This window comes from Lithobates pipiens, unplaced genomic scaffold (genome assembly GCF_037356315.1).
Source record: "Lithobates pipiens isolate NorthernLeopardFrog02 unplaced genomic scaffold, aLitPip1_a1.2 Scaffold_18, whole genome shotgun sequence".
NCBI classification, from domain to species: domain Eukaryota; kingdom Metazoa; phylum Chordata; class Amphibia; order Anura; family Ranidae; genus Lithobates; species Lithobates pipiens.
Window position 1 is genome coordinate 450,348,832 of NW_027507758.1, and position 24,469 is coordinate 450,373,300.

Consider the following 24,469-nt stretch of genomic DNA (forward strand, 5'->3'; position numbering starts at 1 on the left):
AGAAACATGAGTAGTGTGAGCTGATAACCATGAGCTGCATAAGAACCGAGGCTGGAAGAAAACACGACCTGCCTAGGAAATGCAGGTTGCATGAGAAACGCGAATCGATGAACCCACAAGAGAAAACCTGGGGTTACAAGAGAAAACCCCCGGGGACACGAGAGGAAACCCCGGGGACACGAGAGGAAACACCAAAAAAACAAGAGAAACCTGGAAAAACAAGAGAAACCTGGAAAATGAGAGAAACCTGGAAAACGAGAGAAACGTAACATTGCATGAGAAACATAACATTGCATAAAACGTACCATTGACCGAAAACCGTAACATTGCCTGAAAAACGTAACATTGCATGAGAAACGTAACAATGCATGAGAAACGTAACAGTGCATGAGAAACGTAACAATGCATGAGAAACGTAACATTGCATGAGAAACGTAACATTGCATGAGAAACCGTAATCTGCATGAGAACCGAAAATTGTATGAGAAACGTAAATTGCATGAGAAACGTAAATAAACTATGACTTTGTGTGGATATGTATTTCTTAAGAATAGGTAGTCTACTAGCCAGGGATGTTGCAGAAAGTTGGGCACAATAAGGCGAGGGTTTGGGCTATAGCAATGGGTTGTTGTCCTATGCAAGCAGAAGCGAGGAGGGAGATCGAGTAATTTTATGCCAAAACGGGCCAATAAGAAGCCCCTCTTAAATCCTGACGTGTGATTCAGTAAAAGTCAAGTTCAAGTTAGGCAGGGATTTAATTGGATAGAAGTAAATGTGATCATTCTCTTTCAATCCTGCTCAGAGAGTCTCTTTTCCTTTATTACAAGAGGTGAGAGTGCCTTCTAGTACAGTTTGATCTCACCAGGCATCCAAATCACGCCTCACACTTTCCCAGGGAGAAGGTTCTCGGTCTCTTTACGTCTCTGAGATCTCACCCAAGTTCTTGTACTGAGTTCTTGTGGTCAGCTATGGCAGGGATCCATTCCATCAGCAGCTGTCTTTTTCCTCACCTCTCCACCTTCAGTCTCACCATTCTCTCTCTTTCCGTCCTAGCATCCTGCCATCCAAACCTCTCCTTGCTTTGTTGCATCAGCCAATCTGTCAATCAGCCAATCACCGTCCTCCAGGCTGCTCCAGACTCAGCCAAGATGGCTGCCCCTTCACTGGAGGTATTCCATAGATGAGCATTGCAAAGTGGTTTCCTTCTGTATTAATGAATATTCTGTTTAAACCTGTCCACACTGTATAAGGATAATCGAACAGCAACAAAGCTAGAATCTGCACAACAGTTATTAGCTACAGTTCAGGTTGCGCCAGTATGATGTACAACTCATTAAATTATTATTATTTTTTGACAGAAAACATACCTTTATTAAATGTTTTATTTAAACCCGCCTATGAGCTAAGAATGGGAAAAGTGTGTGTCAGATACTTACAGTACATAAAAGCAAAAAGCAGAAGGCTCTATGAACAAGAGGAAGTGCTCATTGTACTTACAGACTACAGGTACATATAGACTGTAGGATTTCTTTCTCAGCAGTGCCACAGAATATAATCCTTGACTATCCTTAACTGTTCCATATACTGTAGTTCTGATCCCCAGAGTTCTGCTTTAACTAGCCAAAATATATCTTATGCTTATAAGAAAAGCAACTTTCCCTGTAGCAGAGCTGTGCTACCATATTGCATCTTATAAAATTCACCATTGCATTGAGCTTTCATATCATTAGCAGTGGGCACAGCTGTAAATGGTAACTGGTTTGTTAGGAAAACACCATAAAAAGAAAAAGAATATCCTGTCTGCTTCAAGCCATCACCTGCATATGACTGTGAAGGTCAAGCAAAACACTGAAAGGCAACACAAATACTGTACTGATTGAGAAATGGTGAAGTCGTGTTTAATAGCCATCACTGTTAATGCACTCTTCCATGCATATAGTTATTTAAAGAGAGGGGGAGGTCAAGGGAGTTCTCTTGGGCTGAGATTCCAAATGTGACAAAGAAAGAGCTTGGATGACAAGCAAAGTGCAAGGCCAGACTGTAAAGAATGACATGGGAATGGGAACAGAAAATAACAGATGACTGCAGGTCATTGATAAAGACAAATTTAAACCTTTAAAAGCCTTGGAAATAGCTGCCAGAAACCAATGTAGATACATGAAACAACAGCATTGCAAAGATCTCTGATCAGTTTGTGCAAACAGTCTAGAAAGATATTAAAATAGTGGTGTGTGAGACATTAAATATGAATAAGGATAATAAATAAAAAGTAGAACAACAAGCTTATGCTATTACTTTTCCACATTGCAAAAAGGCATCAGATCCTCTGTATCTGCAGGACAATAAATGGCAGCTCTATTGTTACCATAAAGCAGAAATATTCTAGATATACAGATAAGTTTGCATAGCGCAGTGCGTGATACAGTTTTATGTCTCGCTAAGCATCAGATAAAATTCCAAGTACGTTCTAATGGATAGCTTTCAGGTTCTGTCAGGTTCCATTGCATTTTATCACATTTCCACTCTCTGGTGGTGACTTTATGGGAAGGTGTTGATTTAACAGGAAGTTCTATTAAATACATGCAGAAAGATGGTAAAATATGACAAGGTGCTTTTAATAACCAAGTCACTAAATGCTTATTACTGTGGCAGCATGGAAATAGTACTTGATGTTTTACTTAAAGGAAAGTGAACTTATCTTAGCAGTGTATGATGAATGACATCCCACATTAAAATTTTTATATAAGTATTGGAATCGGCAAATACACTTTTTTTTTGATAAATCTTTATAATCTGATAAAATTACAGCATAAGCATATATCACTAAATAAACAAATATTTAAATGTGGATTGTCTAATTGTAAGAAAATTTATAATTTTTCTAGCCGGTCTTGTGATCCAAAAATGTGAACTGAAGTACCACACCACTTCGTAAAGGTCCATATTAGAGGTCGACTAATATGGGTTTTTCTCTGGTCGATGCCGATATTTAGAAATCACGGCGGCCGCTGGCCGATATATGATGCCGATTTTTTTGGGACGATATGTTAGGCCGATTTTTTTTATTTTTGTCCCCCCCCCCTTCATCTCATAAAATCTAACAGACCCCTTTCCCACTGGGGCATTTTTCAGGCACTGTTTGGCTAAAAATAGCGCCTGTAAAGTGCCTGCCAAACGGCTCCCCTGCAGTCTGTGTGAAAGACAGAGTGCTTTCACACTGAGGCGATGCGCTGGCAGGATGTTAAAATAAGTCCTGCAAGCAGCACCTTTGGAGTGGTGTATACCACTCCTCCACCACTCCTGCCCATTGACATGAATAGGCACCACTGCCAAAGCGCATGCAATGCGATTTGGCAGTGGCACTTCACGGGTGCATTTAACCTCTTCCTCGGTCGCTAGCTGGGTTATATGCGCCCCACTAGCAGCCGAATAGCACTGCTAAAATGACGGTAAAGCGCCGCTAAAACTAGCAGTGTTTTACTGTCAACGCCTGCCTGCTCCAGTGTGAAAGTAGCCTTAATAAGTGATACAGAAAATTTCTTACATTTAAACATTTATTAAACAAAACAAACCTCCAATCACTTGTATGTATAATTTAGATAAAAAAAAAAAAAAAACCTATATATTGAATAAAAACAGGTAATCAAAACTTTTGGATGAAAAAAAAATGGGCTAACTTTACTGTTTTCGTTTTTTTTTTTTTTTAATCATTAGTATATTTTTTTCCCAAAAAATTGTGTTTGAAAGACCTCTGCGCAAATGCCGTGTGACATAAAATATTGCAACAACCGCTATTTTATTCCCTAGGATCTCTGCTAAAAAAATATATATATAATTTTTGGGGGTTCCAAGTGATTTTCTGGCAGAAAATACAGGATTTTTACTTGTAAGCAACAAGTGTCAGAAAAGATTTAGTCTTTAAATGGTTAAACTGAGAACTCCTGCACACAGAGCTCAGTTCATTCAGAAGTGTAAACATTGTATCTCTTTGCTCTTTTCTTGGCAGACTGCCCAGAGAGGAGGAAAGTCACTTCACTGAAGACTCAGGCAACTTGCATTGACTTCTATTACAGAAGTCATTTGCAAGTCACGCTGTAGTTATAATCGGCCTTTTTATCAGCATAATCGGCCAATGCCAATTAATTAAAAAACTGCAAATATCGGGCGATATATCGGTCGACCTCTAGTCCATATATGACTGTATTCCACTAAAGATTGGGGGGACAGTCAAAATAAATATCCAATGCATTTCAGAAGACCAAAAATGCCCCTTTCCTCAGGGCTTGAGATAGAAAACAAAATATATCCAAGAAAGTGCATAAGTGTAGCACTAAAGTGTTTAGGTTAATTGACATAACCAAACTATTACCATTGAAATGTGAATTACAAAATTAATATAAATTAAATCTATAGACCATAATTGCTAATAAATAATATCAAAAATTATATATCACACAAAACTCCACATGTGAAAGATGCCATGTGAATTACTAAAACAATAACACAAATTTTGTGCAGAAGCTTGAATATTTATGTCCGTGAAAAAATTTATAAAGTCCATGGTGTATATTAAGAAAATTGAAGATCATAAACCACCGCATTGGCATCAAACACAAATGATGAAAATTAAAGACATCAGTGCAGCAAAACCACCACCGAAACAGATGTAGACTTACCGGATAGTTTGAACTAAAAAGAAAATATGTTCTATGAGTCAAACAGGCTTGCAATATCAACCAACAACCAAAATGGAATCTTAGGAATCCTAAATGACTGAAACACAATGCGTCCCAAAACTTATGGAAAATGCATCTCCATACAAAGGTGACAAAGTGCATCAGATGGTACCAGATTTCAATCAATAAGATAAGAGAAATAGAGAAACAGGGTCACATAGCATAATTCTGTAACTGTTAAAATTTTATCAAAAGTAAAACAATTACATTTAGGAAGTTATTTCAAGCGCTTATATAAAATAGTGGCGGCAATGGAGTCCTTGCTGACGTGTTTCGTCTCTTTAGACTTCATCTGAGGTGTCCCTCCACTGCAGCCCGACTCACTTATAAAAGAAATATGACCCCAATGCCGAGAATCCAGCTCACGCTGTGTGACCATTAATTTTAACACATACTTCTGGTTCACCCAAAATGGCGGAACCGCGTGCGTTCCACGACTCAATATGATATCGAAATATGTGTTCCAAAGGCTGTTCAATGGAATACGTAATGAATAAGCGTGACACTCCTAATGAACAGTGTGCGAGCATCATGTCCAATGGATGAAGAGACGAATGTGTAGGCGTGTCACCTCATCATCGCACATCTCCTTCCCTTGAGTTGAAAAATGGGCGGGGAATGGCCGCAATTAACATAAAGCACATGTCAAGCTTCGCAATGCAATCGCATGAAAGTGAAACTACATTGCATATCAAGCCTCAACATGAATCAGTGTATTGGGAATTTAGCAGATAATAGAAACAACCAAATGAAAAATAGAAATCTAATTAAAATAATTTATTCGGCTATGTATAAAAGTTCCAAAAAATACCCATAAAAACATAATATTAACCTGATAAGTAAAAATAATAATAAAAAAGGAGGAAATCTTAGTGTCACTTATTGGAAATCAGTGTCCAAAGTTGATCAAAAACAAGGATTCCTCTGTGACCAATTATATTATATTTTTAATACTTTTTTATAAATAATTATAATAAAATTTTAAATGAAACATCTCCAGGGGTGACTTGGATTGAGAGAAAAATGAAAATAAAGATAAAAATAAAAATATGTAAAATATATAAAGACACAAATCTGAGATGGATTCTCTTAAAGGGGCCTTACATCAATGATAATGATCGTAAGCAAACACAATAATATTATATTATGTTGTTATTTATATTAAACACAGCCCAAAAACTAAAGATATTTTAAATGTATGTGAATCTAAAACTAGAAAAAAAATATTAACATGAGAACCAACTAGGATTCATTAACGAACGCATTAATGTCCCACTCAACGTTCATTCCGAACGGAGAGTGGGACTGCAACTCATAAATCCAGAAGGTCTCTAGGCGGGAGACACCTCTGGTCATGGCGCCTCCTCTCCAGGGTGGAATATACTTATCTATAGCAATAAATTGTGATCCCTTAGGGTCACTATTATGAAATTCCTTATCATGTCTAGGGAAACTATGCTTTGAGTCTCTGCATTTAATTAAAGTAATATGTTCGCAGACTCTCGTGGAAAACATCCTGATCGTACGGCCAACGTATTGCTTGCCGCAAGGGCAGGTAATCAAATATACCACATATTTTGTGCCACATGTGCAGAAGTATTCGATGGTATACTTCTTATTGGTGACAGTAGATGTAAATTCGACTACTTTACGTCTTCCCAATGTATTATGTTGACACAAAACACGTTTTTTACAAGGAAAAAACAAAATCAAATCATGGAAAAAATAAGAACGAACCAGTGGGTTGATGATATTAGGTGCTATTCGACTTTGGAAAGATGGTACTCCCCTAAAGATGACTTTGGCTTGTTCAGGTAATGTGGTACTGAGAATGTTATAATTTCCAAGAACATCCCAGTGTCATTTCATGATTGTTTTGATCTGTTTGCGTTGTGTTGAAAAGTCAACATAGCCCATTTTAAATTCTCATCTGGTTCCCGTTTTGGTTTAACTACAATTAATGACCTCCTATCAATGTTAGTGACTCTCTGTAGTTCTGAATCAATGATCTTATTATCATATCCCTTATGAAGAAACATTTGTTTAAGGACACCTGCCTGTGTTATGAATGTATCAGTGTCTATGCAGTTCCTGCAAAGTCTTAAGAACTGACCACGTGGAACTAAACTCAACCAGGACCTGTGATGGCAGCTGTCTGTAGGGATGAAATCTTTGCGGTCCGTGGGCTTAAAATAGGTTTGAAATTTAAACTGTTTGTCTACAATCTCTATTTCCAGATCTAAAAAATGAATCTTATTTCTACTTGCCTCATATGACAAAGAGATGCCCCTATTGTTTAAATTGAGGTAATCAAAACATTTTTTTAAAGAGTCCAAGGTACCTCTCCATAGGATGAGGATGTCATTGATGTACCTAGCCCACAAAATAAGTGATGGAGTTTTTTGGGCATAGACGACATCCTCCTCCCACGTGGCCATAAACAGGTTCGCAAGGCTTGGAGCGAACTTGGCTCCCATTGCTACACCTTACTGTTGGAGGTAATAGTGTTGATTAAACCAAAAATAAGTTCTATATGATACTTGCATTGAAAAGGGGCCAGAGACCGTTCACGATCTAAAAAATGCTGGACAGCCTCAATACCCCTTTCATGCGGTATACACGTATACAGAGATGCCACATCTGCGGTGGCCATGATGTAATCATCTTGTTTCTCAATATTTTCCAAAAGCCTAATAGTAGAACCAGTATCCTTAAGATAAGATCGTGTCTGTCTAACCAAAGGCTGTACATAAAAATCTATATACTGGCCTATACGTGATGTGACCGAGTTGATGCCACTCACGATGGGCCGTCCGGGAGGATGCAGTGGGTCCTTATGAATTTTAGGCAGGTAATAAATAGTGGGAATTCTTGGCACTGTATGAATCAAGAATTCTAAATATTAAGATCATAACCTTTTGTAATGAGATCTTAAAGTTGTCTCTTATACATACTATTGGGGTTATTTGGAAGTTCCTTATATGTATCTGGTTCACTAAGAATTCCAGATATCTCCATTTCATACTGGCTTTTATCTAAAATAACTATGCCACCGCCCTTATCCGCCAGACGAATAACCAAGTCTTTCCGTTCACACAAATACTTGAGTCCACCAACACCAAAACAAAATATATCGACTAGATGTGAACTGGACTTTTAATATCTCTTCCAATGTTATTATCTGTTCAGATTTCAGTAGCGGCTGATTTGGCAAACCAGCTATTGATGTGACCTGTACAGACAATCATACTTACTGGAAAAGAGTTGTATCTGGACCTTTTAGCAGTGTGGCCTTCAATGTACATTTTTGCTATGTTACATTACACGTCAATGAAACTGTGTAGATCGCTGGGGTGTAAAAATTATCAGTATATAAAGTTGGACAGCAGAACCGATAAGATGACCTTGCAGATGCAACACTATCTTTCCACTTTGCCGAAATATGTACCACAATATTCACCTTCATTTTATAGCTGTTCCCTGCAGTATTCATTTTCACTCATTAGATGTCCACACTCTGAAGTCTTCTATCGTTCAACTCTCTTCCTCTGAGCCTAGGCTGTCATGGCTGTCTGAGCCAAGTCAGTGCCAGGACAGTGAAAAGAGAAGCAGCATAGTGATGCACTTATCTTTCTCTCACTCTGCTGTTTCTTCCTATCAACATGCTCCTTGTCAGCACATGAACTGACTGGCACCTTGTACTGCTTCTTTCTCTCACATTTCAGCTCTGCTATATCTGGACTGCAGGAGGCTGATACAAAGTCAGATCTATTTACTTGTACCGCTTGATTTTATAAAATTTGTTTAATAATGTATTTAAGTGACTCTTTTTTTTTTTACCTTAATGCATTCCATGCACTAAGGTAAACAACCTTCTCTGCTGCAGGATCCCCCCACCCCCCTTATTCTTACCTGAGCCCAATCTGATCCAGTGATGTGTACAAGAGCAGCGACCCTTGCAGCTGTCTCCTTTCTCATTGGGCAGATTGATAGCAATCTGTCTATAAACTCCAGTGATGAGGGACCGGGGGGCAGAGTCTGTGATAATGGAGGCGGCAGCATGGCTCGAGAGCAAGCACACACAAGTGCCTCCATGGAAAGCAGATCCCCCTGAGGGCACTGGACAGAGGAGCCAGGAGCACTGGCGGGAGGACCAGAAAAGAGGTTTCAAACAGAGCAGACAAGTTTAGAGACATTTATTATTTTAAAAATATATATATTTTACGATTGTTTTAATGACTACAAAGTGGAATTAACATGTGTATTTTATATATCCCAAGAGTCCTGCTTTAATCTTGTAAAAAAACATACTGATGATGTTATGAAATGAATGAGCAGAGGATACCTTTAGTGAAAACTACATGTCAAAACAATCAGTAGATCCAGAGATACAGGCAGCTGTTGTAATATATATAATTTTCTTGTCCTTCCCCTCCACTTCCAATTCTGATTGCTGGGACACTAGGGTGTGCCATAAACAGAGAGCCATGAAAGGAAGGAACGGGAGAAATCAGGCCAATTAAAAAAAATGCATTTAACTTCAGCTTCAAATATATCTCATATCTATGTGTCTGACGTAGTTTTCACTGAATAAGTCACATTTGTATATTTTTTCCAACAATATATCAATTTGAATTTTTAAAGTTAGTAACAGGTGCACTTTAAGACTATAGGATGTTTATAAAAATCTACTATTTTTTGGTCTGCTCTAGAAGCTCCCACTAGGTTCCTCTGTCAACTTCGAAACTTGAATTTCGAGTCTACAAGCCAGAGACAATGAGGTTGATTTTCTATAGAAGTTTGGAATCTATGCTGAAAGAAAATGTGTGAATTTCCACTTCAGTTATCCAATCATGTAAAAAGCATTTGCACATGATTGAGCATTCAAAATGATCAAGAATGCTTTTCACATGATTGGAAAAATTAACTGAATATTCCCTCAATTTTTCCATTGAAGGTTCTCAACTTCTTAAGTAAATCAACCTCATTCAGTGAGGCTCCTACTTAAACTGTCATTGTAACAATACATATTTAATAAATAAATATTTTGTCCAATTTAACATGAATTAAATCTAATTAGCCCACAAACAATACTTTTCTGCACTTCGGTGCACATTTTTCAATATTTTCTTCAAATAAAATTTTAAAAAATTAGATATTTTTTTTTTTCGAAGTAGCATCATACTGCATTGTACAAACATCAGGTGATCAGGTACAGTGGAACTGGATTACGAGCATAATCCGTTCCAGGAGAATGCTTGTAATCCAAAGTGAGTTTCCCCATAGAAGTCAATGGAAACAAAGATAATTAGTTCCACATTGACTTCTATTGTACGCAGTACCGCATGTGGCCAGAGGTGGGGGGGGGGGGGCGCAGAGAGACTCGTAAATACTCAGAGACCGCTCAGTGGCACTTGGATGCACTTGGAAAACCTCAGAGAGGCTCGAAAACACTCAGGAGTGTTTCTGAGTATTTTCGAGTGTTTCTGAGTGCATCCGAGCGGCTCCGAGTGTAACCGGCACTTCTGGGCAAATGCGGTACTGCACACCGCAGAGGCTTGAATCCTGCTCATTTTGCGAGACAACACTCGCAAACTGAGTCAGGGTTTTAAAAAAAATAATAACTTGTATTGTGAAATGCTTGTTAACCATGTTACTCGCAATCTGAGGTATTACTGTACAAGCATTGGGTATTGGGTAATAAAACTATGTTACGGGGTAGGAGGGTGGGGACTTAAAAACAAAGACTGCTGTGTTAGGCCGGGTTCACACTGGTACGAAAAACGCTCCGACAATGGGAGCTTATGTCACATGACGTGTGGAAATCAATGTTTCCCTATGGGAGCCATCTTAACTGGTCCGACACAAGTCATGACACGCTCCCTGCACTACTTTGGTCCGACTTTGATTCAACTTCAGCCCACTGAATATCACTGAATAATTAAATTGAAGTTGGATCGCCGTCTTGACTGATCCGACTTTGGCATGTGACTTGTGCTCTGATGATCTTGGAGGGGAACTCCACGCCAAATAAAAAAAAAGGCATGGATTCCCCCTCCAATAGCATACCAGGCCCTTCAGTCTGGTATGGATTTTAAAGGGAACAACCACGCTCAAAAAATAGCGTGGGGCCCCCCCAAAATTCATACCAGACCCTTATCCGAGCACACAGCCTGGCAGGTCAGGAAAGGGGGTGGAGACAAGCGAGTGCCCCTCCTCCTGAACCGTACCAGGCCATATGCCCTCAACATGGGGGGGTGGGTGATGAGGACAAGGGCCTCTTCCCGACAACCCTGGCCGTTGGTTGTCAGGAGCCCCCAGATCCCAGCCCCCCCACCCTATGTGAATGAGTATGGAGTACATTGTACCCTTAACCAATCACCAAAAAAAGTGTCAAAAATAAAACACATTACACATGGTTTTAAGTAATTTATTAAGCAGTTCTGTCATCTCTTCCGATTTCTTCTCCCCTCTCCGGCTCTTCTGCCTCTTCCACTGATGTCTTTTGCCTCTGCCGGTTCATCTCCCCTCTCTGGGTCTTCTCCGCTCTCTGCTGATGTCTTCTAGCCCTCTTTGGTTCTTCTCCCTCTGTCCGCTGTCTTCTGCCTCTGCTGGGTCTTCTCCGCTATCTTCTTGCCCTTTTGCTGGGTCTTCTCTGCTGTCTTCTCCCTCTGTTCTTCTTCTGATGTTGACTCAATGTTCTCTCCCGCTCTAATGCCGGGTGCGTGGTGTGCCGCTACTTATATTGGCATGGAGCGGAGTCACCGGAGGCCCGCCCCTTATGACTTCACCACCCATCATGCCCTGGGTGGTGATGTCATAAGGGACTAGGCCTCCAGATGACATCACAGGGTGACCCCACCCCATTCCAGAAGAGGCAGTAGATGTCAGCAGAGGAGGCAAAAGAGCAGGAGAGGGGAGAAGAGATTGGAAGAGACAATGGAGCTGCCTAATAAATTACTTTTAAAACATGTGTAATGTGTTTTATTTTTGACACTTTTTTTTAGGGGAATAGGTAGGGGTACAATGTACCCGTTTACATAGGGTGGGGGGCCAGGATCTGGGGGCCTCCTTGTTAAAGGTGGCTTCCAGATTCCGATAAGACCCTAACAACCAACAGCCAGGGTTGTCGGGAAGAGGCCTTTGTCTTCATCAACATGGGGACAAGGTGCTTTGGGGTGGGGGATACAGGCCTCCCCTGCCCCAAAGCACCCACACCCCATGTTGAGGGCATGTGGCCTGGTATAGTTCAGTAGGGGGGCACGCGCTCCTCCCCACCACCTTTCCTGACCTGCCAGGCTGTGTGCTGATAAGGGTCTGGTATGGATTTTGGGGGGACCCCCACGCAATTTTTTCGCCGTTGGGATTCCCTTTAAGATCAATACCAGACTGAAAGGCCTGGTATGCTCTTGGAGGGGGAACCCGTGCCTTTTTTTTTATTTTGCGTAGAGTACCCCCTAAAGATTCATATCAGGCACTCCGGGATCAAAGTCTGATCTCTGTTCATTGAAGTCGGATGAATGCCAAACTTAAAGTTGCAGGGAAAAGTCAAATCCAAGGTGGTATGACTGTCGTGTCATACCAGCGTGAACCCGGCCTTAATTTTAAAGACAGGCTGCATCATATATGTCATTTTTTATTTTGTCCATAGTTCCAAGTTAAAAATAGAGCTTCAAGTTAAGCAAATTGGTCAGCTGCTGATGCTTGTCCTATCAGCATTGATTATACTGTTCTAAAACAAGACCCCTAAAATTCATATGTATGTGCTATAGCCTGTCAATGTTCAAAGCGCTCCGGAGACCTTCTTTTTCCCATGGTAGATGAGAATGCTGAACTTTCCTCTCCATTACAGCATAACAACAGACATGTCATATTTAATAATTTCCTCCACTTGATGTTGAAGTTTTAGTTGCTGTCTTGTCTTTTATTCAGCTGTCAGGTATAATGATGCTTTTTTTCTGTGTCACTGTCTTTCTCTAATGTTCTATTCACTCACTCTTGAAAGGTTTGTGAAATATGCAGTGTTAAGTAAAATATTCAGTAGCCCTGACTTCTTAGCTAAAAACGAACTAGTAAGTGTTTCTTGATTGTATTATTCAATTGCAATTAAACACATTGCACTAATTATCACCAGTAAGTATTTGTCTACCCTTGCAGTCAAATTTGAGAAACTGCCTCCAATATACAGTGCCTTGAAAAAGTATTTATACCCCTTGAAATGTTCCACATTTTGTTATGTTACAACCTAAAACATAAAAGTATTTTATTGGGATTTTATGTGATAGATCAACACAAAGTGGCACATAATTGTGAAGTGGAAGAAAAATAATAAATGTCTTTCAACATTCTTTACAAAGAAAAGCCCCCTTTACTCTGATGCCCCTAACTAATATCCACTGGATCCAATTGCCTTCAGAAGTCACCTACTTAGTAAATAGAGTCCACCTGTGTGAAATTTCATCTCAGTATAAATACTGCTGTTCTATGAAGCTCTCAGAGGTTTGTTAAAGAACCTTAGTGAACAAACAGCATCATGAAGGCCAAGGAACACACCAGACAGATCAGGGATACAATTGTGGAAACATTTATAGCAGGGTTACGTTATAAAAAAATATCCCAAGCTTTGAACATCTCACTGGCACTTTTCAATCCATCATTCAAAAATGGAAAGATTATCGCACAACTGCAAACCTACCAAGACATGGCCATCCACCTAAACTGCCTGACTATATTTTTCTGTTCTTTTTGTATTTGTGTTTGAAATGGCAATAAAAAGTAATTACATTTTTAAAAAAAAGACAGGCCAGGCAAGGAAATCATTCATCAGAGAAGCAGCGAAGAGGCCCACACTAACTTTGGAGGAGCTGCAGAGATCCACGGCTCAGGTAGGAGAATCTGTCCACAGGACAACTATAATGCCCCGTACACACAGCCAGATTTTCCGCCAGAAAATATTCGATTGGAGTTTTTTGTCAGAAATTCCGATCATGTGTACACAATTCCAATGCACAAAGTTCCACATAAGCTCGGAATCAAGCAGAAGAGCCACGCTGGCTATTGAACTTAATTTTTCTAGGCTTGTCATATGTGTTGTATGTCACTGCATTCTTGATGTTCGTAATTTCTGACCAACTTTGTGTGACCGTGTGTATGCAAGACAAGTTTGATCTAACATCTGTCTGAAAAAAATCCATGGATTTTGTTACGGTATGTCTGATCAATGTCCGAAGGTGTGTACGGGGAATTAGTTGTGCACTCCACAAATCTGGTCTTTATGGAAGAGTGGCAAGAAGAAAGCGACTGTTGAAAGTCCTGTTTGCAGTTTGCAAGAAGCCATATCAGATGAGTAAAAAATTTACTTTTTGTCCTAAAAGCAAAACCCTATGTGTGGCGGAAAACTAACACTGCACATCACCCTGAACACACCATCCCCACAAGGATACATGGTGGTGGTGGCAGCATCATGTTGCTTTTCTTTAGCAGGGACAGGGAAGCTGGTCAGAGTTGATAAGGAGATGGATGGAGCCAAATACAGGGCAATCTTAGAAGCAAACAATAACGCTAACAAACAATATTTGTTGTCGGATTTTCCGACAACAAATATTGGATGTGACCATGTGTATGCCTCAACGAACATTTGCTGTCGGAATTTCCGCCCACCAATGTTTGAGAGAAGGTTCTCAAATTTTCCACCAACAAAACTTGTTGTCGGAAAGTCCAATCGTGTGTACACAAGTCCATCGCACAAAAGTTCACACATACTTGGAATCAAGCAGAAGGAGCCACACTGGCTATTGAACTTCCTTTTTTGCGGCTCATTGTACGTCACCGCTAGGGATGAGCCGAACACCCCCCAGTTCGGTTCGCACCAGAACCTTTGAACGGACTGAAAATTGAACTTTAGAACCCCATTAAAGTCTATAGGACTCGAACTTTCAAAATCAAAAGTGCTAATTTTAAAGGCTAATATGCAAGTTATTGCCATAAAAAAGGTATTAGGGACCCGGCTCCTGCCCCATGGGACATGTATCAATGCAAAGAAAAGTTTTAAAAACTGATGTTTTTCAGGAGCACTGATTTTAATGATTCTTAAAGTGAAACAAAAAAAGTGAAATATTCCTTTACTATTCATGCCTGGGGGGTGTGAAGTGGCACGTGTTTCCTGTGTTTAGAACAGTCCCTGCACAAAATTTCTAACGGAAAAAAAGTCATTTAAAACTGCTTGCGGTTTTAATGTAGTGTCTGGTTCTGGCATTACGGATGAAAATCATTGAGAAAAATGGCATGGGTAGCCCCCACTGCCCATTACCAGCCCCTTTGGGTCTTGTACGGATATTAAGGGGAACCCCGTACCCCCCCAGGCCCTATATACTCAGGACAGCAGTATACAGGTAGTGCAAACAAGACAGGGACTGTGTAGGTTTGTTGTGTTAAGTAGAATATGTTTGTAATTTTGAACTGGTACATTTTTAAAGTGTAGCTCCAGTCAAAAACCCTTTTTTTAAGCTTTTTGGAAAACATACAGAAGGGTTATCATCCCTGTATCATTTTTTTTCCGTATTTTTTCATCTCACTTCCTGTTGTCTCCTTCTGTTTGCAAGTAGGATACGTTTGTAAGTTGGATGTTTGAAAGTAGGGGCCTGCCCTATATGATCTGCAGAAATTTGGGCCTAAGGTGTTGGTGTTGCCACAACACTGTAAGCCCTCAAAGTGACTCTTGGTGGGTGCTGGAACACCCTGCTGTGAACGATTATATCAAGAATTGTAATTACATGCCATTGTTGAACAGTGGTAGAAAAATTGGGCTTTTGGTGGTGGTGGTGGTGCTGCTGGTGCCACAACACTGTAAGTCCTCACAGTTACTCTTGGTGGGCGCTGGAACGGGCCCTGCTGTGAAATATTATATCAAGAATTGTAATTACATGCACCTGTTAAACGGGGGCTGAAACATTGGGCCTTAGGCACTGGTGCCACAACACTGCAGCATCTCACAGAAACTCTAGTTAGAGAGCAGGAATGAGCCTTGCTGCAAACTATTGCATCAAAAATGTTATTTACACGCCCGTTAAGCAGGGGCTGAAAAATTGGGCCTTAGGCATTGGTGCTGGTGCCACGACACTGAAAACAGTCACAAATATTGTAGTTGAGCGCAGCAACAAACCCTCCTGCAAAATTTTGCAGCAAAAATTGTAATTACACGCCCCTGTTAAACAGGGGCTGAAAAATTGGGCCTTAGGCACTGGTGCTGGTGCCACGACACTGCAACCCCTCACAGATACTCTAGTTGGAGTGCAGGAATGAGCCCTGCTGCAAAGTATTGTATCAAAAATTGTAATTACATGCCCTTGTTAAAAAGGGGCTCAAAAATTGGGCCTTGGGCACTGGTACCATGACACTGCAACCCTTCACAGATACTCTAGTTGGAGTGCAGGCATGAGCCCTGCTGCAAAGTATTGTATCAAAAATTGTAATTACATACCACTGTTAAACAGGGGCTGAAAAATTGGCCTGAGCCACTGGTGGCGGTGCCCAGAACCAAAAATGTTCTTCCAAGCTATCAGCAGGATCATTGAGGAGGAAGAGAATAGTCAGTCAACATAACAGGATAGTCACTCAGCATCGGCATAGGCAGTCTTGAAGGGATGTGACATTTAAAAAAAAAATATTCGGGTACATCAGCTTGAAGTGCTTGGTAGCTGGGGTGATCCAAGTCTGATTCATCTTTATGAAGGTCAGTCGATCAACCGAGTCGGTGGACAGGCGCACCCTGTGATCAGTTACAAAGCCTCCAGCAGCACTGAATGTGTGTTCTGAAAGAACGCTGGATGCAGGACAGGCCAGTAGTTCAATTGCATACTGTGCAAGCTCTGGCCAGTGATCCATCTTCGAGTCCCAGTCACCCAGAGGATTTTCGGTGGGAAAGGTGTCCAAGTCTGACCTTGCACCTAGGTATTCCTGCACCATGTAAATCAGACGCTGGCGATGGTTGCTGGAACCGATCACACCTTGGGACTGCGGACTAAAAAATTGTCTGAACGCATCATTCAGACGGCCACCTTCTCCACCGCTTCTTCTGTGACTGACCGAAGCCTCAGCAACATGTTGTTCAGGACCAGGAATCTGTAACCTCACAGTCTCTGGGAACACGTTGCACAGACCTTTCTGCAAGGCCTCCCGGAGATGCCTCATCCTCTGCTCCCTCTGTGATGGCAAGATAAGGTCTGCAACCTTACTCTTGTACGGTTGATCAAGGAGAGTTGCCAGCCAGTAATGATCCCTCTCCTTGATCCACTGAATACAAGGATCCTTCCGTAGGCTTTGCAGGATCAGGGAGGCCATGCAGCATAGGTTAGCTGAGGCATTCGGCCCGGAGTCCTCTGGGTCACTAAGGACGACATGATCCGCAACCACCTCCTCCCAGCCACATATAAGTCCACGGGTTTCTTGGGGCTGTAAATCATCCCTAAAAGACTGCTGCTGCTGATGCTGAGTGCCAGGCTCCACCTCCATGCTGACACAATCCTCCTCCTCCTTATCCTCTTCCTGTGTGATCAGTGAGACAGCAGGGACACTGTCTGGATAAAGGGGGCCTTGAGAGGCAAGGAAGTCCTCCTCTTCCTGCCTCTTTTCTGCCTCAAGTGCCCTGTCCAATATTCCATGCAGAATGTGCTCCAACAGTTGGACAAGAGTTACAGTGTCACTGATGCATGCACTGTCACTGCTCACCATCCTTGTGGCCTCCTCAAATGGTGACAGGACAGTGCATGCATCCCTGATCATGCCCCACTGGCGTGGGGAAAAAAAACGAGCTCCCCTGACCCTCTCCTGGTGCTGTAGTCGCACAGGTACTCATTCATGGCCCTCTGCTGCGTGTGCAACCGCTGCAGCATGGCCAATGTTGAGTTCCACCTGGTGGGCATGTCACAAATAAGGCGGTTCTTGGGCAGGTTCAACTCCTTTTGGAGCTCAGCACTGGCATTATATGACCGGCGGAAATGAACACAGACTTTCCTGGCCTGCCTCAGGGCATCCTGTAAGCCAGGGTACCTGCCTGCCCAAGAACCGCTGCACCACCAAGTTAAGCACGTGAGCCACACAGGGCACATGGGTCAGTTGTCCCTGTCGGAGGGCGGAGAGGAGGTTGGTGCCATTGTCGCAAACCACCATTCCTGGCATGGCGTCAACCACCTCTCAGCCTGCCCCTACAGAGCTGACATAATATCTGCCGTGTGGCTCCTGTCCCCCAAGCACACCAGCGCAAGCATGGCATGTCATCTTTTTGCCTTCGTACTTGCGCAGCCCCTTGAACGCCTACGGCGCACCGCTGGTTCCGAGGACAAAGCACGGGAAGAGGCCATAGAGGAGGAAGAAGAGAGGGGTGGTGGAGAGAGGTGTGTCACAACCAGTAGTAGCATTTTGGATGCGTGGTGGCAGAACAACCTCCAGCACTACTGCACCTTGCTCTGCATCCTTCCCAGCTGCCAGAAGAGTGACCCAATCTGCTGTGAAAGATAGGTAACATCCCTGTCCATGTCTGCTGGACCATGAGTCCATGAGTCAGCGGTAATATGCACCTTACCACTGACCGCCCTGTTCAGCGAGGCATGGACATTGCCTTCCACATGCAGGTAGAGAGCCGGAATCGCCTTCCGTGAGAAAAAGTGGTGTTTCAGAACCTGCCACTGAAGAACTGCACATTGCACAAACTCACGGAAGGGGGCCGAGTCTACCAACTGAAAAGGCAGCAGTTGAAGTGCTAGCATTCAACCACTGGGCATGTGGATGGCTGTGAGTGAACTTCTTTTAACATTCCAGCAGCTGGGGCAGGGAAATTTGCCTGGTACAATGGCACGTCAGTGTACTGCTAGCAGAGTGCCCGCAAGTACTTGGCTGTGACACACCTAATTCTACACCTTCATTCCCCTCAGTGCAGGTTACAAAGAGGACTGAAGGTATAGTGGGGTTCGAGATCCCAGCTGATGACAAGCAAGGAGAGATCCGCTTTGTTATTTGGTGTGGGTCTTTAAGGTACGCTTGCCAATGAACTGCATGGCAGGTCAACATATGTCTGGTCAAGCGTGTGGTGCCCAAGCGGCTGATGTCTTGGCCACACGAGATACACTTGAGACATATGTTGCAAATAGCAGCGGTGTGATCTGATGAACTCATCTCAAAAAAGGCCCACACCAAGAACTTTTGGAATAACGATCAGAGGCAGCGCCCTGCACAGGTGGAGTACTGCGGTGTGATTCAGTCGGTGTGCTGCCCTTAAGCTGGCCCCTGGAGGGCATCCTGCCTCATAGGAGATGTGCCCCCTCCTCCTCCTCCTCTCTCCTATCAGGCACCCACGTGGAGTCAGGGACCTCTTCATCCCCTCCCTCTTCATCACTGGAGCAAATCTGGCAGTATGCTGCAGCTGGTGGAACATGACTGCCAGAATGCTGTCCTTCTTGAGCATCAGCTTTCTCTGGGCTGACTCTACTGCCTTCCTCTAGCTGGCTATCATCATCAGAGCCTTCAAAACGCTGGGGGGACTCCTCAGGAGGATATGGTGGTTCTAGGGAAGGAGTGACTGATGCCATTGAGACGAGGGAAGAGGCCGCATTGGCAGCTGCTTTGCCCTTACCCTGAGCCTGGGTGAGAGAGGATGAGGAGGATGAGGAGGGCTCCAGCTGCCCGAAAATAAGGACAAGCGTGTCCCATGGCCACGTGCTGATGACGATGCACCGCGTCCATGACCAGCACTGTTGCCTGTAGATACAGAGCCTGCTTGCCCTTTTTTATTGGCTCGTGACTGTCTTCCTCTCCTTGTTGGCCTTCCAGACATACTAATGGCCTGCAGGGAGATGAGAACACCAGCAATTGGGGTAGCTTTAGGTGCACACTGAGCAGATGACACAGTACACCGACTGTAATTACTGCAGCTGCCTGTGGTATAGCACCAGAACAACACCAGTAATTGGGGTAGCTACAGGTAAACACTGTGCAGGGGGCACAATACACTGACTGTAACTGCTGCAGCTGCCTGTGGTATAGGACTAAAACAAGACCAGCAATTGGGGTAGCTTCAGTTGTACACTGTGCAGGGGGCACAATACACCAACTGTAATTGCACTAGGTTGACAAGAAATGAAGACACTGTCCCTACCTATCTGTCTCTCTATGAATGCCGCAACATACTACACAAGGCCACCGTGCAGGTGACCTTATATAGTGTGGGGCATGTACTAAACCCCCTGAGCTATAATTGGCCACAGGCATCCTGCCTGTGGACAATTATGGCTATTCTCGCTGCCGATGCTGTGGGTCACAGTGCATGCAGTGCCAATCATCAGTCAGCAATGCACATGCGATGCCACAGTGCATTGTGGGCTGTGAGCGCCGAATGGGCAAACACTCGGTGTTCGTGTCGAACATGCCTTCGACTCGAACACCGAGCTCATCCCTACTAGGGGTATACTTCTCCAAGGCACTTTATGTTTTTTATGTGCATTTTTTTACTTTTTGCAATAAAAAGACAACAACATGTGTTGCTTTTTTTTATATCTGCTTGGAGTTCAGCTTTGAAGTTCATATTAAATTGTTCTGCACAAAACAATGACCATAAATTTAGATTCAATCAGACTTGCAGATAAGGAAATTCACTACATAACTTTTACATACCTGAAAACATCATCATGTGTTGAAAATTCCAGGGAATTCTTTTTCTCCGACCCAAGTTCAAGAAAAATGTAAGAGGGTATATGTTACATGCCCTTGCTACAAAAATTGATACCTATTTTTCTCAAATTAAGGAGAAACCATATCAGTGGCTAGAATCATCTACAGCGGGAAACATTTACAACACACAGAGGTTGATTTACTAAAGGCAAATCCACTTTGCACTACATGTGCACTTGGAAGTGCAGTCACTGTAGATCTGTGGGGGATGTGCAAAGAAAATAAAAAACAGCATTTTTGCTTGTACATGATTAGATGATAAAATCAGCAGAGCTTCCCTTCATTTCAGATATCCAAAATGCTCCAGAGAACAAAAAGTCGAATGTTTCTCTTGCAATCTAAAGCCCCATACACTCTATTAGATTTTTTGAAGATTTTTGTCTTCAGATTTACCAAAACCATGTAATGCAAGGGCATGCCTGATTGCATACAAACTTTTAAGGTTTGCCCTGATATTAGATGGTTTTGGTAAATTTGAAGACAAAAGTCTGCATACAATCTAATATTCCGCGTACACACGACCAGACTTTCCGGCAGACTAGGTCCGAAGGAATCAATTGCTATTAGGAAAACCATTCGTCTGTATGCTGGTCTGACGGACCAAATATGACGGAAGGGAAGCTATTGGCTACTGGCTATTGAACTTCCTTTTTTAGTCCCGTCTTACGTCATCACTTTCAAAACAAACAGACATTTCCGTTCATTTGGAAGTCCATCGGAACTCTGCCGAAAGTCTGTTGGAAAGACCATCGGACCTAGTCTGCTGGAAAAATCTGGTCGTGTGTACGCGGCAATAGTGTGTATGGGCCTTTAGTCTTAGTTATTATTAAAACCACATATCTCATGTTACATGTTGTATATAATGTGAGCTTCTAAAAGTTAAAAGCCAGAAAATTAACAGATGAGAAAACCAAAAAGCTGCAATTATGTTGTAACATTCTTCAGGTATAGAGTACATGGCATGGGAGTCATGACATATGAGCGATTTTGTAGCAGCAGTCTGTATTAGGTACAACATTTTTCTCCTAATGCCTCATGCCACACTGGGGGTTTCTAAAACTACTTTTAGGGGCATTTTGCATTTTTTCTGCCTCTAAACACCCCTCAATGTTAGCATATGTGTCTATGTACACATAAGTGTTTACAGGGAAAACCCCACCAAAAAACAGGGAGAGACGTGGTTCAGCACTAAAAATGCTTTAATGCGCCTATCAGTGTTTGGGCGAGTTTACAAGCATTAATGGATTTTACTGGACACTGCAACAATATCATATTGAATATTATTGAAAATCTAGGAAATGTGCGTTTGTACAGGACATTCCCAGTGTCCCTTGCTTCTTTTTTCTGGTGTGGATGTCTGCTTTCCCTGAATGCAGTATGGCCCAAGATGTTTTACAGATGGACCTGATCTCAGCAATCGGGATCCATCCAGAGTTATGGGATGTCTCACATCGAAAGTATAATGACTGCATACACAAAGTGTGGACAGACATAATTGCAAACCCAGAAAACTGGAAGACTGTCAAAGAGCCAGAAAAGATAGGTTAGAAGTGCATATTGCTGCATTTTTTAAAATATGCATGCAATCTTTTTACGGAATGAAATATTAACCATATTTATTCTTTTAGAAAAAATCTTGCATACTTGCTGGAAAACACTATGGGACCATTTCTAGCAGGACCTCGTAGAGAGTATTTCTTTTTTGAATATTAGATTTTTTCATGGGCGAGAGTCGAATATAACATTTTTAATTTTTATTTATTTATTTTTATTATTATTATGGTTTTTAAACTTTTTTTTCACATTTTTCTAATTGTTTCCCTTTTTTAAAATTGTTTTACATTTTTTTTTTACATTTTTTTTTTTCATAAAGTGTATTTTTTTATCTCAGGACTACTTTCAGGACTACATCCAACTGTTCGGCAGAGGGGAGTGAGCATGGAGAAGCGTCAATAAAGCATTGTGCATTTGAGCTGATAATCCATGTACCATCTTCTGCCACAATCTCTATCACTTACTTAAAGATAAAGGTGACCTTGAATAGCAGTTAATAGATAGCATTTATGCAGTTGCAATGCAATACCGGGCAGACAAAAGAAGTAGCATGCCACCCCTCAGCTATCCATACACTATGGCTCAAGGTCCTCCTGTGTACCCTGGGACCTCAGCTGTGTATACATATCATCCTCAACCACACCTGCCCCATCTGCACAGTCCTACACCACTGACTTCTACCACAATGACCTCCCCAATCCCCTAAATCCCCCAGGGATTATTCTCAAGAGGATAATTCTCATCCTGTATATCAGAATCTTTACTTCTTTTTTTTTTAATCTGTGGTAATTTTTTGGGCCCTTGGCCAATTTGTTAATTTGGTTTAAAACACCAACTGTGCATGAGGTCTTAAAGAGGAAGTAAGCCCTGATGAGTTTTACTTTCTCTTTATTCCCCTGCAAAGTTAAAGCATAATGGGATAACATGCATCGCACACTAGCCCATTATGTGCCACTTACCTGCAAACAAAGCCCGCAATGTCCCCGCTGCTGGAAGCATTCATCTTCACCCCTCTTCTTTCTGGGGCCGTGAACTCCAGCTCTGTGACTGGCCGGAGTTGTGTGACATCACTCCCACGCATGCGCATGGGAGCTGACGGCAAAGGCACGGGCCCTATAGAAACGTGCCCTTTCTAAAGTGCACATGCGCTGATGACATCGGCGCAAGTGTATATATGCTAAATATTTCCTAAATTGTGCAGGTTTAGGAGGTATTTCCAATAAATATAGGTAAGCCTTATTATAGGATTACCTGTAGGTAAAAGTGGTCTGTATGGGTTTACAACCACTTTAAACTTATTAACTTGACATTCTCAATGGCTAATCCTGTTGCGTGGAACTACTCTGTAGCTACTAACTAATCACCAGAGAAAATACACAAATTTATTTGTAGCTTCTATAAATCTATGCTACAAAATTGCTAATATGACATGACCCTTAAGCCTTGTACACACTAATAGTTTTTTTTTTCATTCAACCCTGTGGGTTGAGGAAATAAAACACAGCTGCGGTCGGGGCCACTGTACTAACAGTCCAATCTTACTACAGAGATCTCCCCCCGCTGAGCTGTTGTGTTCTGACAGGGTGACTGTCCCCCCACTAGAACACTCTGGTCAGCGCTTTCAGACATTGGCTTCTTATGGGGGTACTCGCCAAAGAGGAGGAGCCAGGAGCGCGGGCAGGGGACCCAAGAAAAGGAGGGTCGGGTCTGCTCTGTGAAAAACCACTACATACTGACATGTTTGTTATTTTATTTAAAAAAAGAACCTGTAATATCACTTTAAATTAGAAAAAAACTGAACATTAAAACTCCTGCCTAATCTCCAGTGAGTATTAGCCTGTGTAAGGGCAATTTCAATACCCTATGCAAGGAATTTCTCTGTAAGTGACCCCTTTCTTGCATCCTTATTCTAACATATTCTGTAAATGATATTAACTGCTAGCAAGGATATCACTGCTGAAATAATATGCAGACATTTATGTATGGTTACAAGGAATAATACTTTCCTTCTTCACAAAACATTAAAGGCATAATCTGTGAATAATACTATACACATGTGGCTGGGTTTTGATCAAATAAAAAAAACATTGAATATGAAATCTGTTAATGGACCTGGATAGAAAACCAAATTCATGTTAACTATAATGTACATAAAATTAATTCGTTGAACCAGATAACACCCCCTCCTTTTTAATCCCCATTCCTGACGTTTAAAGTGGAAAATCTGGCTTGCCAATTTCCATTGGAGAAAAGGATACAAATGCTCCACATATAAAGAGAGCATTAAAAATGTGATTCTGGAAGGTAAACAGAGCCAGCCCCATGTAACAGAAGATGAAGTTCTCTGCCAAGAAGTTCATGAATTCAAACAGCTGAAAGCAGAAAAAAAGCAGAAACAAATTAGAATTGGAGACATGACACTTTCCAGTCTATTGAACTACGATGTAAAATGCAAACTC

The 24,469-nt window shown here is 41.9% G+C and overlaps 1 protein-coding gene across 1 annotated transcript in view; it reads right to left on the bottom strand.

The window, feature by feature from the left end:
- Positions 1–24,469, bottom strand: part of SLC9A9 (solute carrier family 9 member A9) — a 1,026,444-nt gene that overhangs the window by 428,233 nt on the left and 573,742 nt on the right. Inside the window, exons 10-11 of the mRNA XM_077488236.1 lie at positions 24,269–24,382; positions 20,400–20,511 (exon numbers count right to left, since the gene is read on the bottom strand). Coding sequence (XP_077344362.1) covers positions 20,400–20,511; positions 24,269–24,382 — 226 coding nt within the window. The remainder of the gene's footprint in view (positions 1–20,399; positions 20,512–24,268; positions 24,383–24,469) is intronic.